Here is an 18,198-nt window from a genome sequence, read left to right as displayed (position 1 = left end):
TGCAAATTTGACGTGAAGCCGCTGAATTCGTGGAATCGGTTTGAAACAAAACAGTGTTAATATCAAGATGGAGGAAAACACTGACTCGAATATGGATGAGGAACAGCCGCTGCCAGAAAGAAAGGAAGGGAACAAGAAATGTTTCCATCTTTTTAACTGCGATAAAACCTACAAGCTAGATGTAGTGGAGAAGTTGTTAAACGCCATCAAAGACAAACTAAGCTTCGACATTTCGATCCCCACAAAGAAGTACTTTGCTCTCTCAGAAATGACGGAATTGTGCAAGACCAACCAATCTGAACCACCCATGGATTTCGCCGTTTTCGTCGTCCATGCTCACGAATCTCGGCTGTCAATTAACGAAGACAACGCTGGCATTGGTTACGCGAGATTCTACAGAGCGTTACTGGAGAAAACGGGTGAGTGATTTAGAGGGGAACTGTTCTACTTACAAATTCGTTTATGACAACATCGTAACCTTCATATTTTATCTTACACAAAGACCAATAGGAAAGCATTGATCCGGAAAACATCATATCAGAACCTTTTATGGAGTCTTCGCGAGAAAACCCAGCAATGAAATTCTTGTTGGCTCAGAAAAATTGTACAGTGCTGAAGGATCGAGTGATTCGGGTTTGTCACAATGATTGCATGACACTGAACACTACACTCATTTGAAACTGAAATTTGAAAGAAAATTGAAAGGCTTTACATTCTAATTTTAAAGCCACGAAAAGCAATTTTTATCTTTATTATCACCTTTCAAAGCAGTGAAAAGTGTCATTTTCAGAATTCAGAATTATTAAACTGAAATTTTCAGACAAATTTCAAGTTTCGACCATGCAGAATAGAGCGTTATTTTCACGTGACTTCCTCAAATTCTTAAATCCATAACTAAAGAGCCACCAAAGTTTTTATCCTCATCAGAAAAAGAGGTACTAAATTTATCTCTTTACAACTTCCCAGCTCAATAGCGTCCTTCGTTTGGAAACCAGCGCATTTTGAATTTCAGAGTTATGGTGGTGCGTGACATTAAGCTACAATCGCGTTTGTCGAAAAATATGTATTTATCTAGTGATTTTTAGCCATTTAAGACGTTTAAGTATTTGGAAAAGTGTTTATTTAAATGTTTGTTTGTTCAGTGCAGTTAATCAGTCGCCTAGATAGCCAAAGTAAGTTTCAGACGTTTACACTAATTTCCGGCCGCCATATTGGTGTACCACAGAGGGACACCAACATGGCGGCTCCATACTAGCTCTGTAAATTTGCGCGGAACATTTCGACGAATATCTCATCTTCGTGACAACGCACACACCTTAAGAGTGCCTGCCTGTAAAAATCAGACAAATTCTTAATTTCGCGGCAAGGGTCGAAAATTCGATTTCGCTCATATTCTTATGGTAGATAGGCTAGGGCATGACAAAAACTACTGGATAGTTTTTTTGGCAAAATGTCCTTTTATTTCAAAGAAATATGCAAATTACCAAATTCCGTTAAAATCGTCAATTGACGCACCATTTTATTACACAAGTTTGAGAGCCTCGCATGCAAAACCACATCATTCTTCCGTCTTTAAAACACTCAAATATTTTTGTGCAATGTTTAAATGTGTACTGGGTTGATTTTAGGGAATGTTGCGTTGTCTTTTTGGGTGCAAAATAATTAAATTTCGAAGACATGTATTTCATTCACTTAAAAGTACTTCGTGAATATAATTAATTTTCACCATGTGCGAAACCTTCAAATGGATCAAGCTTCAGGTGGTTGAATCGCAGAAGGATGGTCTACAGATTCCTGTAAAAATTTCTTTGGGCAAATGATTGTGAACGACGCGAGAGCTTTTCAAAGTACGTCAAAAATGCAAATATTTGACCATCCATCGTCAAATTTCAATTTACGGGTTAGACGTATATTTTAGCATGCGCCACACGACTTGACCTATAATAAGTTGAAATAGACACAGAGCTGATAATTTCGAAATGTTCTAACCTTATTTGTTGGTAAAGGCAGGTCCAAAGCCGATTTAACGTGTTTCTAGTCGATCTTTCACCATTCGTCGCACATAAAGCAGAAGTTTGCCATTGTTTACACAAGGTTAACGTCCGATGTACATCGCCTACTGTCAACCTATTATTGGTCGAACACTATGAATCTGTGACCATCTTTCTGCGCTTATGAACATCACTGCATCTAAGTCTAAAACGGCTAAGTCATTTGGAGATAGTTGCTTGCTTTACGCTTCGCCAAAATATTGCGTTTAATCGATTGCTGACCATTGCTGATAAGCGTGTGGGCGCAGCACAATCTTACAGCCGTTATTTGTTCTTCACGCAATGCTGTCACGGCATATGCTGCCCATTTTGATCTGTTTTGTATAGAGTACTCTCAGGATAAGTGAAACAACTTAATCATTGTTCATCTGTTTGTTCATATATATGTAATAGTATGTGTACATTTATATAATCGCGTTCTATAGTGTACGTGGCGTCGGTTCAAATCACGTTTGTTGTACGTTCTGACGTTTCAGACAACAGCTGATAAAGCTAGTGCCTGTACTCACTAGAATTTTAAGAAAATTGCCATAAACAAATTATAGATCAATGAAGCAAGAAGTAGCTGAAATAAAAATAGGAAATCACAACGTGTCTAATTCGTGAGAAAACAGACTAAATTTATTTAGTAATTACGTGAGTAAATAGCCCTGGCCATGCCGTTTTATTTGGCGTATTTTGTTTGCTTAGTGGCGAGGCATTGGTATGTAACAGAAAATGGTGGACTGTTGTAAATACAGTCCAAAATTATCGTCAATAAAATATTGTAAATAAAACACCTATTGACCGGTTACCTCCGCGGCCACCATTTGCTCATTCCGATAAGGGTTTCATTATTGTCTTTACCCCTATTAAGCGGCCACCCAAAATTTAAGAACTTTGTTTTGGAAAGGGCGATGGCAGATAAGAGTCTGAAATTGAAGGTGCATGACGAGTGATAATTCAAACACACGTCTATCATGATTGTCTTGAATTGACTCCATGTTCACCAAGAAATTTATAGCCCGACAGTGAAAAATTAAATATTCAAGGTACACCAACCTCTATTTAAGCGGCTAGCCCCATTAAGCGGTCACCACCCATTTCCCCGAGGGTAACCCACTGTATTACATGTAAACCAAAAATAATTGCATAGTGCGAAAAGACCTAGGTATGAGTTTAGCGGTACAGTATTACGCAGGGCATGTAGGTAGCGGTGGTCGAGGAAAAGATAACAACAGGGGCAATGGTAAACTATTCATTCTTTTCATTTCTTAATTCAATCTCTTCCTACTGAACACGATTGTGTGCTTCCAGTGATTCCAAGCCTTACGGAGCCTTACTTATTAGGATAGAAATTGTCCTACCCCTACCCGCTAAAATGGGATGACAGCATTGCGTGACGAACAAGGAACCGCTGCAAGCAAGGATTCAAGCCATCAAACCATGATGATCAAACGTAATAGTTTGGTGTAGTGCAAAGCAAGCAACTATCTACAAATGACTTAGCCGTTTTTGACTTAGATGCAGTGGTGATCATATGTGTCGAAAGAGGGTCACAGATTCATGGTATTCGACCGTTAAATAAGTTGACAGATGGCGATGTACATCGGACGTTATGTAAACAAAAGCAAACTTCTGCTTTATGAGCGACGAATGGTGAGAGATCGACTAGAAAAACGTCAAATCGACTTTGGACCTGCCTATTACAGCAAATAAGGTTAGAACATTTCGAATTATCAGCTCTGTGTCTATTTCAACTTAACATAGGTCAAGTCATGTGGCGCATGCTAAAATATACGTCTAATCCGTAAATTGAAATTTGACGACTGATGGTCAAATATTTGCATTTTTTGACGTACTTGGAAAAGCTCTCGCGTCGCTCACAATCATTTGCCCAAAGAAATTTTTACAGGAATCTGTAGACCATCCTTCTGCGATTCAACCACCAGAAGCTTGATCCATTTGAAGGTTTCGCACATGGTGAAAATTAATTATATTCACGAAGTACTTTTAAGTGAATGAAATACATGTCTTCGAAATTTAATTATTTTGCACCCAAAAAGACAACGCAACATTCCCTAAAATCAACCCAGTACACATTTAAACATTGCACAAAAATATTTGAGTGTTTTAAAGGCGGAAGAATGATGTGGTTTTGCATGCGAGGCTCTCAAACTTGTGTAATAAAATGGTGCGTTAAATGACGATTTTAACGAAATTTGGTAATTTGCATATTTCTTTGAAATAAAGGGATATTTTGCCAAAAAACTATCCAGTAGTTTTTGTCATGCCCTAGCCTATCTACCATGAAAATATGAGCGAAATCGAATTTTCGACCCTTGCCGAGTTATTTTCCATTTTTATGGACAGGGACTCTTAAACTTGGAGAACTATCTTCTTTATTTATCTTCTATAATATCATAATTTCTTGACTTTACCCACTGAATGGTTTTTGATTTTATTTTTTATTGCGTGACAGTGAAAACAAATTTAATTCTTTTTTTGTTTTTTCCGAGAATGGGCACAAAAGCAGCTAAAAAAATGAAATAATCGATGTCCGCATTTTTCAAACATAAAATCTTGTATATCTAAAAACTGCCTCTTCCGGGGATAAACATCTATTTAAACTCCAATCTAAGAATAAGAACACTGTCAAAAACTTACAATTTACAGTCTTCGGCTTAAGTTTTATCAAACGAATGAGAAACACTCAGTTTCCATTTTCCTTTTTCACTATGCTAGCAAAAATGTATGGCGCTATGAACACGCGTTGGATTATTACCGCATTTCCTGGATTATTATTAGGTGGTAGTGCAGCAGACGTAGCTAGGTTAAAAATGGGTTACTCCACCTTCAAGTACAGAGATGAAGGTAATCCTATTCTTTCACTAAGGACATTCCACAAGAGGGAGGTATCGATTTTAGACGGAAAATTACACGCAGATGATTTACGTTTATTTTGTGTCGCACAGTCCCGCTTTTCCGAAGAAACACGTTGCTTCGGTTTAAAGAAACGTAAGCTGCAAAATCTGTAGCACGCAGTAGCAGTAGCAGTAGCAAAAGTAGCAGCAGCAGTGGCAGGAGTAGCAGCAGTAGCAACAGTAGCTGTAGCAGTAGCAGTTGCAACAGTAGCAGTAGCAGTAGCAGTAGCAGTAGCAGTAGCAGTAGCAGTAGCAGTAGCAGTAGCAGTAGCAAGGATTACTTTGTCATCATGTATTGCATAAATATATTAGTTATACAGGATGACAATTTTCACGTTTCCATATGATGAGTAACATCTAATGGTGGCATTACGTTGACGTTACAATATTTTGCAACTGTTACAACTGCCACCTTTCAAATAACTAAGATAGCGGACATTTCTTAGTAAACGGCATCTGCAGAAAATAGCCATTTTTGGTAGATTATTTTACCGTGAAGTTGGAGCTTTTTTTTACGAGAAAACCAGTGTCCCTGAACGATAAATATTTATTCTCTACAACTGTTCTTGGCTTCGACTTGATTTGTGTTTTTGAACTGACAGGCAACAAAGTAATTGTAGTTATTGGTGGAGATGACAACTACAAAAATGCTGCTGAGGAAGAAAAAGCTGTCTTGTCACGGTGGGCTAAGAGACAGATTTCCTCTCAGTTCAAAGAGGAATTCATGGATGGACGCATAAGCTTTATCTTTTCTTGGGACAAAGAACACAGACCGATTCACAAGGAGGCAATGTTGCATTTCCTTGATCCTGGAAAGAAGGGGGAAAAGTTTGAGCCAAAACTTCAGCCTTCCAAACCTGCAGTTGACACGATTCAGGTAAGATGGTACAACAGGAACCAGGATAAAGAGTAAAATCGATTCTTTTTCACCTTGAGTGACACAGTTTAATTTGCCTTAACGTGAAACAACCAAAATACATTACCAGTTTACTGCCAACAGCCCAGCTAAGCTTCACAGTTGCAAAAAAAGGAACAAACAACAATAAATAAAAAAAAACAACAACAACATAAAAACATTAACTTCATTTTTGTGTCGCAGGAAGGTACTTCCAACGGAAGCCTAGCAGCCGATGTAAATACAAATGTAGAGCCAGTAAAGGACGAAAGCGTCGAAAGGCAGGAAGCTGAAACCGAACGTAGTCAGGAAAGTGTTCTCGTTAATCAATTACTTACCAGCGAGAAATCCAACATTGTTGAACCTGGACAAGTCACCTCTGCGAGCACAAGTGGTAAGTAAGTCCGTCGGTCAGTCGACAATGATTACTCTAATTTACACGTTAACTCGTAACCAAAATATTGCGCGCATATCAAACATTGTAACTATATTTATCTTGCTTACTGTTCCGCTTTGGACGTGAAAGGTAATATTTTAACGTAAGGTTCAAAGACAACCTTCTCCCCCGGATAGGGTGAGGTTTTATCAGAGTCGCACCACTCCACCACAGACACCGTAAAAGGGGCTGAAAGAAGTGTCTATTAACAAGTGTCCATTTTAATTGGCGAGTTGATTTAAGTTGATCACTTTCTTATTATTTCAAGTTCTATTAATAAATGTGATATAAATATTTTCATGTCACTGCCGCTGCCACTGCCACTGCCACTGCCACTGCCACTGCCACTGCCATAGAGTCCTGAAGTGATGACGTCACAAAAATAAAATTTCTGAAATTATGGGATATGATGTCATATTCTTATAGAGGATCCCAAACGATACCCTCATCCCAAAAATTAGCTCTGAATTGCAATTTCCGTTAGAGATATAAGGGATCAAAGTTTGATAGCATCCCATACAAACCCTTCAAAATTTGTTTCAGTTCCTTCAGTTTAGAACTGACTCAAAATTAGAGAGATTTATATGGGGCAATACCAAATTTTCATCCTTTATATTTCGGCTGGGAATTACAATTAAGAAGTAATTTTTGGCAAAGACCCTTTTTTAAGGACGCTCTATTCGAAAATGGCGCCAAATCCCATAATTTCTCAAATTTATTTTTTTGTGACGTCACACTTTAGGACTCTATTGTCACTGTTGCTGTGAACGGTCACTGTCACTGTCACTGTCACTGCTGATGTCACTGTCGTTATCATTATTGTTTTAGGTCATTGCGCCGGAGTTACACCCGAAAGTACTTGTATCAAACATTTGGAAGCCTTGGCCAAGGATACTCCATCACAGGGGAAAAAGACTGCGATCCTTTGTCGGGACCAGTCTGACATGACTATTATCAGTGACTTGTTTGGTGAAGAGGTGCTTAGCATTTTTCACATGTTCAGTGGTCCACCAGATGCTATACTCTCCATCGATTCAATGTGGTCTTGTTTTATTGTTGTCGACGCCAGACCCATGAGAGACGAGTTGTGTAACATATCAGCTGGAACCCTCTATAAAGACGTACTGAATACAGCCAGGGAAAAAGTGGGTAAGAATGTCTGTACTAAACCGAGACTTTTGAATGTTTGGGTAGTGGGGAATGAGTCACTAACTTAAGCAAAACTGTTATATTTCTTTCCATTCTATCAAAAATTCCGAAATTTTCGAGACAGGGACAAATCGTACGGAAATTTTTCCCGTGGAATTTTCTAGAAAATCCGCAAAGCGAACGATTGATTTGCAAAATTCGGAAATTTCCGGAAGAAAATCAAATGGAACAGAACCTCCCAATTAGAAATTTCCGAAAATCTGGGTATACCACGCGAAGGAATGCTTGTACCTTAGTGCAAACCGTTTTCCTACAATATGGGAAAACGAAATTCGAACTTCCAGTTTCGTTTTTCATTTACCCACGCCATCGGAAAAGGGAATTCGAACTTTTCTTTTTGCTTTTCGTTTTCCTACTACATTGAAAACGAAATTGGAATTTTTATTTTCCTTTCTCGTTTTCCCATGACTTCGTAAAACAGAATAGCAATTGTCATTTCCGTTTTTAATCTTCTATTTTCGTAAGACATTGAAAAACGGAATTTGAACTTCGATTTTCGTTTTTCGTTTTCGTGTTCTGTTATATTATCTCAAGACAGTAGCCTATTATATAAACACTGGAAAAGTTGAAAATTTACAGAGTATGTAAATAACATGTAATTAACATGTAAATAACCAAAAAAAGACTGTAAAGAAAAATTTACATGATTTTTCCCCTTTTACATGTTTTGGAGGTTTCATGTAAATAACATGTAAATATTTTAAGTGAAACATGTAAATGATGAAGAAAACACTGTAAATGTTTCAAAGCAAAGGGCTAAGATCATGTAAATAACATGTAAACTGTTCCTGCAAATACTGTAAATAGCCTGTGAATTTCTTGTGATTCAACCTGGAAACCCGTAAATAACATGTAAATTTAATACAGGGAGGGTGCCATAATACTGTAAAAAACATGAAAATGAAAAAGGGGAGGCTGTAAGCAACATGTAAATAAAAAAAGGGAGGCTGTAAATAACATGGAAAATGAAAACAGGAGCCTGTAAATAACATGTAAATCGAAGAAGGGAGCCTGTAAATAACATGTAATTCGAAAAAGGGAGCCTGTAAATAACGTGTAAATCGAAAAAGGGAGTCTGTAAATAACATGGAAATCAAAAAAGGAACCCATAAAGAACATGTAAATCGAAAAAGGGAGCCTGCAAATAACATGTAAATCAAAAAAGGGAGCCTGTAAATAACATGTAAATGGAAAAAGGGAGCCTGTAAATAACATGTAAATCGAAGATCGGAGCCTGTAAATAACATGTAAATCGAAAAAGGGAGCCTGTAAATAACATGTAAATGGAAAAGGGGAGCCTGTAAATAACATGTAAATGGAAAAAGGGAGCCTGTAAATAACATGTAAATGGAAAAAGGGAGCCTGTAAATAACATGGAAATCGAAAAAGGGAGCCTGTAAATAGCATGGAAATCGAAAAAGGGAACCTGTAAATAACATGTAAATTGAAAAATGGAGCCTGCAAATAACCTGTAAATTGAAAAAGGGAGCCTGTAAATAACCTGTAAATTGAAAAAAGGGAGCCTGTAAATAACATGGAAATCGAAAAAGGGAGGCAGAAACCCTGTACGATAAATGACTTGTAAATAATAACTTGAAGAAAAATGCATGGAATGTACTGTTTTATTGTAATCAAATCTGTTGACCTTAATTATAATAGTAGAAAATATGCAAATTTATACAGAATCAGAAATTTATTGCAATCAGAACAAACTCAGTAAAATTCAAATAGTTTTTATATGCCATGAATAAGGTTTACAATGTATACATTGCAACAAATAAAACATGTTTTCTTTTCTATCTATCCATAACAAGACGACTTAAATGTAATTTTGTGCATGGCCAAAATATTTTAAAATACCATGACTGAGCTCCTTTAACCAAATTCAAGCACTTTTCGAGAAGACTACTAAAATTCAAGACCTTTTCAAGATTGTGCGAAACCATGTCATATTGAGCCCTATTTAATTCATAAATAATAAAATGATTAAGAACTATACTGTTGTCAGCTACAACTAGTGAAAATTTTACAATTTAGGTGTATTACTAAATTAAAATTGTTTGCGAATGGATACCTGTCTCAAATATATACTAAATCCACAAAGTCAAATGCAACATAATGATAATACCTTTTTCTTAATGAGTAATTAATGTAGGATTTTAATCCTACATTTTAATCCAATTTAAAAATTGGCCTTAATAATGAGAAATGGGGAGGCATGATGGCCTTGTAGTTACATGTAGTGTGCTCAACTCCTGATCGAGCGATCCGGGTTCAAGCTCTAGGCAGGTATGTTCTGTTGTGTTGTTGAGCAACACACTTTACTCTCAGTGCCTCTCCACCCAGGTGTATAAGTGGGTACCAGCGAATTTAATGGTGGGGTAACCCTGCAATGGACTGGCATCTCATCCAGGGGGAGCAGAAATAGTCCTAGTCGCTTCCTGCTACAGAAAGCAGGATAAGCTCCAGCCTGTTGGGCCACGTGGCTCGTATGCAGACTTTACCTTTACCTTATTATGAAAATTACTGCAATGTAAGTGTGAAGTATTGATCAACTTTTTTCATAGAGTGAATTGTTCCTTTGAAATAACAGAAAATAGGGAGAAAAAACATTTACCACAAGATAGAGGTTGACATTTTAAATTCATCATAAAAACATTCATGCCAAAGGAATACTACATTGCATAACATAAAACAAGGCTTCTGACATCTTTTAGGCTATGTTTACAAAGTCACAGTTTCCTTCTTTTTCCAAAACTGTACTGAATCCAAACAGTACAAACATTTTGGACCCCTGACAAAACATTCACTGTAAACAATATTCAAAATTTTACTTTTTCTTTTTGTGATAAAAAAACTGTACTGTAAAAAAAAATTCATAGGGGCCTGTTGAAATTGAAAGGCCTATCTAGTACCATAGTTCCCATAACACATCATAAGTTAATAAATTATTGTTCTGGTACTACATGTATGTAAACATAGCCTTTTCTTTTTATGATGAAATCTTATAGCTGCTGTATTGAACAATAAGTTTCAACCTAGCAATCTGAGATATTTAAATTTGATGCTAATTCACTAACACAGGTACAGTGTAGGTGATACTTCAAAGCATTAAAAAATGTTTAAAGTGGTTGAATTTAAACCAGAAAGCTGCCAGAGCATATCAAAGTGTTGAAGGTCACCATGTTACACTGTAATGCACCTGGGGCCCATTTCTCAAAGGTTCCAAAACGTTTTCGCACCCAGAAAGCCATACCAAAATCTGAAATCTTATGCTTACAGAGCTGTTTTAATCGCTTATTCTCAATATGAACAGAGGTTTCCTTCACACAAGAAGTTTCAGGCATATACAGCTCTTAGTTTTTAGACACAGCTCAATTAAAGATGGCTTTGTGGGCCTGAAAAGTTTCCAGGGCCTTCAAGAAATGGGCCTTGGACCCCTTATAGAGTCATAAGTACTGTAGACTTCTCAGTGGCTGATTTTTTCCTGATCAAGCATCAATGCCAAGGAGTATGCATGTATTGACCACTCTCAATTTTACTTCATCCTGCAAGTAACATAAAACATTTTGTTAAATAAGATAAGTTATGTCTGAGTATGAATCAGCAAATTCTGTGTATGATATCAATCAGTGAATTTTACATTAGAGTTATTATTTTGTTTGTTATCATAATGATTCCAATTTATACTGTGACCTTTGAAATCGGACTGTAGCCGGTCATGTTGACTGGCCAAAGTAATTTTAGCTCTGTCACGTCTCGTTTCTGACCGGTCAGGATATTTATGCAAAAATCAAGTACATGTAATGTGAGCCAAATTAAACCCACAAATAGAGTTTGTTTGTTCCAGTCACTGCTAGACCATTTAAAAATTGGCTTAATATTTTTCTGAACGGATTTAACCCCAGTCACTCGAATGCTATTCCTATTGATCTTGAACGTATGACAAACAGCAAGCGAATGGTCTTTAGCCGTTCGAACAGATACATGTATGCATTGGTGTATGTTTTCATTAGAGGTCATAATAAAAAAGAGATTTAAAACTCTCAGATTTACAGTTGGGGATTTGATTGTTTATTCAAGAATGAACAACGTGACCGTCTCAACATGACATGACTGGTCAACATGACCGGCAAGTGAAGTTTTTGGCCAGTTAAGTCACCATTCTGGCCAGACATTGCCCGTTGACCGGCCATTATTTTGAGCCCTGAATATTCGTCAATCAAACAGATCTTACATCTACATCTGTAGCTACTGTGTGACAAAAACTTTGCATCTCTGATTGGAAGGCACTGAATGTCAGAGGATGTAGAAGAACTAAACTCAAAATGTGTGGCAGTAAATATTCAATGTTCACTATCTTCTACATCGTAATATTCATGCACAATAAATCAAACTCCTATCAAACAATGTTTAAATAATAAGTCAAGTTATTTGCAGGCACAATTTGATTGTTTCTTACACGCACTTATGCTCTATTGGTGGACAAAGGTACAGCTGATGTCATAAATGTTTGTTTTTGTTTCTTTGTTATGTATTACGAAGCAGATAGATTCTACGTTGTCGTGCATCTGTTCAGTAATAGATCACAGAAGACATCAAAATGTGGTAAGAACATCAGTAACACATGCCTGAAAAATTCACAGATTCTGTGACACACTCTGGTAATGGGTTATGTGAATATTTTTTGTTTTTACCACATTTTGGTGTTATCTGTGATCTACTCAGGGCAGGAAAAAACCAGGTCTGATTTCCTCAGCCAAGTAAATTTTGCTCTTGGGCAAGTGAAAATAGAAGTTCAGTGGCCCGGTGGGCAAGTGAAATTACCATGTAGCCTCAGTAGTCTTGTGAGTCTGACTAAAAATGCCAGCTTGATAAATGATAATTTCCAGTCATTCCATTTCAAAACTTAAGACCTAAAGATTAGTTAATTATTAGGTGGAAAGCAAGAATTAGTTAGGAATCCGAGCGTACTTCATTCGCATTTGTCCTCTGATTTCCTTACTGGCCATCACACTGGCAACCAATATTTAAATGGGGGCAAGTGAAAACTGAAATTGACTGGCCCAGTGGGCAAGTGACTTACAATTTTTTTTCCTGCCCTGCTACAGATGAATGAACAGATGCATGACACATGAAACCTGCATGTATTTGGTAAGAGCCCAATTTTGTACAAGTAAAATGTACAGCTGTAACAGGTCTCTAAAATGCTGTCTGGTCATCCCAGGGTAAGGCAATCGATTGAAATTGATCCATAAATTGATATAAATCAATAAATTGAAATTAATGTAAGTGTTATCAGTGCTATCAATCAATTGAAAGAAATTCGTACTCACATGCTAGAGAAGTTTCAAGTTATCAATTTGATTTTACCAAATTTATCAGTCATTAGAGAATCAATTGAAAGTTGGCCTCTCTTTGTTAGTTCACATAAACTGTAGAAAAATTGTGTCCCTCAACACAATGTTTGATTGTAACTTTTTTATGTAGATTTCAAAGGCACTACCAAAGACCCCCAAAACATAGTCCCCGATACATGTATGCCAGCAAAATATTCTGTTTACAAGATACAATGTTATGGTTTTATGCAATTGTATTCATGATTTCGTATTTCACTTTATATCTTTTGTTCATTTCTTCCTTATTAAATGTTGCTTAAAAGATAAGCTAGTATCAGCAAAATTGATAATGCTTATTGAAAATTTGATCACAATCGATTACTCCTGACGAATTCTTTTATTGATTTCTGATATCATTGACTAATTCCTATTGATTGTTATGAAATAATCGATTGACTATACTGTGTCGTCCAAGACAAGTAGATTTTCCTGCCTGGGCAAGTTACTCTTCCTTTTTTTTTTCAAGTCCTGTGTAGTTTTCATGACAGTTTGAGGTACATGTATACCTCTTTATAAAGTATCGTGGTGTTTTTTTTGTGAAAGAAAATTTCACAACATTTAGCTTACTATCAGCACCAGTGGGTGCAATGTCCATGTACAGTTGTGTAGCATATTGTAACTTGCATGTAGGTACAACTGTAGATACTTGAGTAACTTCAGAATACTTACACTAGCATAAGAGAAATTTCTCTGCTGAAGATGGCACATTACATTTTAGCTTAATAGCATTCACATCAGAGGGCAACATAACCTTACAAGAGAATGCATCAGCCAATAAGCCAATAACAAATGTCGCATGCTCATACTCGGTTATCGAGAACAGATAATAACAGATAATAAAGCCCTTTATGCACAGCAGGTAAACATCAACAAAGTCGATTCCACAAGCAATGTAACTTCTCCTTGATAATGACACATTCACAACCAAAGGCAAAACGAAATGTATACGTATCTTGACGTTACTTTACTCTACTCGTTCAAATTATGCAAAACTTGCTTACCTGTTGTTGTTGCCTGTGATCGCTATCTTCAGCTTCTGGGTAAGGGAAAACTTTGCCTTGAAACCGTGCACGATGACGAAGCGAAGGTAGAGTGGATTTTGGCCCGCTAAAACAGAGCTCGAGTTCGCTGCAGGTTCCAACGAACTGCCAAACGTGGCGGGAGAACCGAGAGGACGTGGTACCTAACATGAAGACCGCTGATTCCTGTTTGTTGGAGATCGGGCACTCACAAGACTGGTATGCTCTTCTAGGATAACAGTGACGGCAATGAAAGCACAGAACGGTAGAAATCACCAAAAAAACAAAACAAAACAAAACAAAAAAACAAAATGTCATTTTGGGTACCGAAAAAAGGTCAGCTATCATTTTCGGAAAGGCGATAAGTCCTAACGTTTTCGGGAAATGGACAAAAAAGCCCTAATAAGTACGAGATACACAAGCTCCTCTAGAATAACCGAACAGATAAATTTTTTTTTGCGCAACCTAAAATTAGCCTACAGAGCTTTGAAAGTACACCAGATAGCCTAAAACAGCGTTTCAAAGCATTCGAGAGAAAACGGTCGTTGGGCCGGCTGTGTCCCTTATGGTTCCCTGCCTAACCTAACTCGGGTCAGTTCAAACTCGGTCACCGGGGCTCTTTCCGTCTTGAGCTCACACAACACGTGACGCTTTCATGGTCCTTCATGAATAAATACGTACGTGTCCGAGAATTAATTTTTCTCTTTTCTAGAGACGAAAGCTTGGGACGCCTGCATGTGCAGTAACAATTCTAGTTTTATTTTGTCGCTGTGGATGCGCGGAAAGTTCACAAGAAGACAGCTTAGTGCGGTGTCGATCAATGCAGCGATTTAGTTTGGTGCATACCTTCTAACCCAACTTCAATTTAAAGCAAACTATAGCACACACTTGGATTTTAGAGAAGTTCAAATGCTTCAACGTAAAAGGCACCTTAATGGAGGCTTCACGGTAGGTTTACGGAGCTTTAGGGCGGTGTTACATTTTAACTTTACGCGCCTTTAAAAGGTCCCATTTATATGTTCTCGGTTACCCGAGACAACTCTTCCTCTCCCCCCGCCCCCTCCGTCCCCCCCCAAGTTTAACCTGGCCGGGGTAACTTTTCATTTATTTCTTTGCAAAATCCAACCAACCGTTTACAAGAGGATAGCGAACCTGTCGGTAACTTGGAATTTACATCATTTCAACAGTCTCCGTTGGTTGAACCGTTACACCAGAGTTATATTAAATAAGCCCACTTTTCCGTTACATGGTTTTTGCAGGGTTTAAGCAGGCCTTCTCTTAAATTTAGATCTTTTTGTTTTAAGAGTCTCCATTTTACACTAACGTGGTCTTAACAGTTTTTCGAAAAGCCCCCATTATCTCATTTAGATTGTTTTCACAGCCTTTGTAATGTCCCCCTTTTTAATTTACATGTTTTTAACAGGCTATTTACAGCCCCCCACTGCACCCGTGCAACTTCTAGGTTTTCCATTTACATGGTTTTTACATCTTTCTTACAGGCCCCCTTTTTTTCATTGACATGGTTTTTATATGTTTCTTACAGGCCCCCTTTTTTTTATTGACATGGTTTTTACATGTTTCTTACAGGCCCCCTTTTTTCATTTACATGGTTTTTAAATGTTTCTTACAGGCCCCCTTTTTTCATTTACATGGCTTTTACATGTTTCTTACAGGCCCCTTTTTTTCATTTACATGGTTTTTACATGTTTCTTACAGGCCCCCTTTTTTCATTTACATGGTTTTTACAGGGTTACAAACATAACATTTCCAGACTTTTTCCAGCATTCGCTTGAATTATTTACACGTTTCTTACATGGTTTAGCAAAGCAATTTACATGTTTTTTACAAAGGCAGATACTGTAAAAGTGCGTAAAATATTTTACAGGTTTTTACATGTTCTTCAAATGATCATTGTCGACAAAAACAATGTAAATCACTATTTACAGAACATTTACATGCTGTACTAAAAGCTGTAAATTTCCTGTAAATTTATTTTACAAAACCCTAACATGTAAATTGTAATTTACAAAGAATGTAAATCAATATTTACGTGCTGTAAATTAAAATTGACATGTCCATGTAAATTTTCAACTTTTCCAGTGAAATATATAAAGCAGACGCTAGCGCTTTTTTGGGCTTAGATGTATTGTTTCCTACCTTACGATCCTCAAAATAGACGTCATAGCTAACTGTACATGATGTCACTGACTGTACATACGGAGTTTTGATTCACAAATAGCATAAAAAAAACTGTGCAGCTGTATTTATAGAAGAATGATATTTAAGAATTTTTCAGCCCGCTACAAATCGCATCGAACGAGCTGACTGTTAATAAAAACTTCTGTTCAATAGGACTACCACGATATCGATATCAGCAAGGAAATGAAATTATGCGTATACTATCACAAATCACGGAATTAAGTGGTTATTTAGGTTCCGTTATAAGGTCAAAAAGTTTCAGTACAAAGGCTTGTCATGATCGATTTGGAACATATAGTCGAACATCCGATATGGCATCTTCTACTTCACTCATTTATGGAATTTTAGCAATGATATTCGATTTATTTGGATTATACTGTCTCGTGATCATAGATACCAGCAGGAATAAGGTTCATTTACAGTATAGATACTGGTTTCGCATCGGAGTCAATTAAGTTGGCTGTGTTTTCTTCATAACTAAAATCGCTGTGTGGGAATGAGGTCCTTATTGCACACCTCACTGTCTTGATCTCGACAAATACGATCATTTCGTCGAAAATAATTTCATTCTTATTTCATGGTGCATATTCTTGGAACAGAGTGATATGGATTTTGGGTCTTTTTGTTGGATTTTCAGAGAGAAAAGTTGCCATTATCATCTGCAGTGACAAGGGCAGGTTGTCACAGTCTGAAGAAGATGCCTTAACTAACGAAATAAGACTGCTTCTCGGTGCCAAGGGCGTTATTCTTTGGTGGAAGGGAAATAAAAATGTACCCCGTCAAACTCAAAACCCCAAGCCGCCTAAGCGGTCCCCTTTTCGATCACAATCTGTTCCTGATGATGGTGCAGGGAAAAGGTCTATGGCATGCAAGGCACCCCTGATCGCGATTGACCCTCGGGAATTCACTTTACTTTTGAAGACCCGGCTGCATCGTGGTAAGATATCATACCAAAAGAAGGATGTTGAACAGCAACTTGAAGGATGGACTACGCCAGAATACATAGCGAATGACTTGATGGAGAAAAAGCAATCTACGGTCGACGCCGATTTGCAGATTTATAAACAAAATAGCACAAATAAATATCACGTTGTTGTGAATGACCGTAAAGATTCCAATTCAGGTAATAAGATTGCTAACAGCGTCAGAGGTGCTATTGACACTCTTGGTGAGTGGTATTCTGCCCAGGCTGAGTTAGATAACGTTCTTTATTACCCATTTTAAGATAGACATGTCGTTCAGGTCAGTACAAATTCGAGGACATAGTTACGAAAACATAAATAACCATTTATCTTGTAAACACAAACACCTACAACGCCTGGTTTTGTAGTGTTGAATCCCTAACGGGGGTGACTTATGTGTATCGTGAGGATATCCTCACGAAAAAGCCGAATGACTATTGAGTTAAGACGATTCGTTATTATTAAGCCTTTTAAAATATTTAATTCAGCCGCTTTTAGTGTTACGTGCATAGGCGAGATCTTTCGACCATCTTTCGACTTGCCATGTAAACGGCTGAAACACCGTTTAACTGGCAATTTTTTTCCGATTACTAGCCCAAGAAATGACAAATAAATTATAATTACTGACCTCAAATGGCTGAAGAAGACTGTAGACTATGCTTGTTTCCCGATTTACGAGATAATTCAAACGATTTAAGTATAGTCGATAGTGACTTCTTGTAGAAATGGAGCGCAACGCTGTCGAGTGGTATACCATGGAATGTCCCTGACACTCCTTGTATTTTGGTATACACAGGAGCCTTTAGGTGTTCTACAGTATCTATCCCTTTTGTACTTTTAGGTAGGTTTTTTTATAGGAGAATCTTTGTTTACAATCTTTGCCTCATTACCATAAGCGATACAGTTTCTGATGGAGTTACAAAGAGATTAATACTAAATATTGAAAGGGTACAGCACGATTAACTGTTCCAAGGAATTTGAGCACGATGTATTGAATACTTTTTGTGCGACGAGGGTGTAAAAGCTCAAAAAAGAATGTATGAGCTCATTAGCGCTTTTGCCACATAGAAATTTTGATATTTTTGAAAGCCAATTTCTCCGCGAATATTACACCCAAAGAGCCAA

General features: G+C 37.3%; 1 protein-coding gene across 1 annotated transcript; it reads left to right on the top strand.

Moving 5' to 3' along the window:
- Positions 1-52: 52 nt before the first annotated feature.
- LOC145493558 (uncharacterized) lies at positions 53-17,335 on the top strand. Its single transcript, XM_081473056.1, has 5 exons — positions 53-419; positions 5,557-5,831; positions 6,054-6,243; positions 7,114-7,434; positions 16,749-17,335. Exons 1-5 carry the CDS (start codon positions 68-70, stop codon positions 17,333-17,335), a joined length of 1,725 nt encoding a protein of 574 aa, XP_081329182.1. The 5' UTR covers positions 53-67.
- Positions 17,336-18,198: the final 863 nt, after the last annotated feature.

This window comes from Orbicella franksi, chromosome 7 (genome assembly GCF_964199315.1).
Source record: "Orbicella franksi chromosome 7, jaOrbFran1.1, whole genome shotgun sequence".
Classification (NCBI taxonomy): Eukaryota; Metazoa; Cnidaria; class Anthozoa; order Scleractinia; family Merulinidae; genus Orbicella; species Orbicella franksi.
Note: the sequence above shows the minus strand (reverse complement) of the source record. Positions and strands in the feature narration are given on the sequence as shown.

What these genes read in the sequence shown, in the direction of transcription:
- LOC145493558 (XM_081473056.1), top strand. Translation starts at nt 68, where the DNA reads ATGGAGGAAAACACTGACTCGAATATGGATGAGGAACAGCCGCTGCCA. An exon ending in AGCGTTACTGGAGAAAACGG is followed by an intron (nt 420 to 5,556) that starts GTGAGTGATTTA and finishes TTGAACTGACAG; the next exon opens with GCAACAAAGTAATTGTAGTT. An exon ending in CACCTCTGCGAGCACAAGTG is followed by an intron (nt 6,244 to 7,113) that starts GTAAGTAAGTCC and finishes TTATTGTTTTAG; the next exon opens with GTCATTGCGCCGGAGTTACA.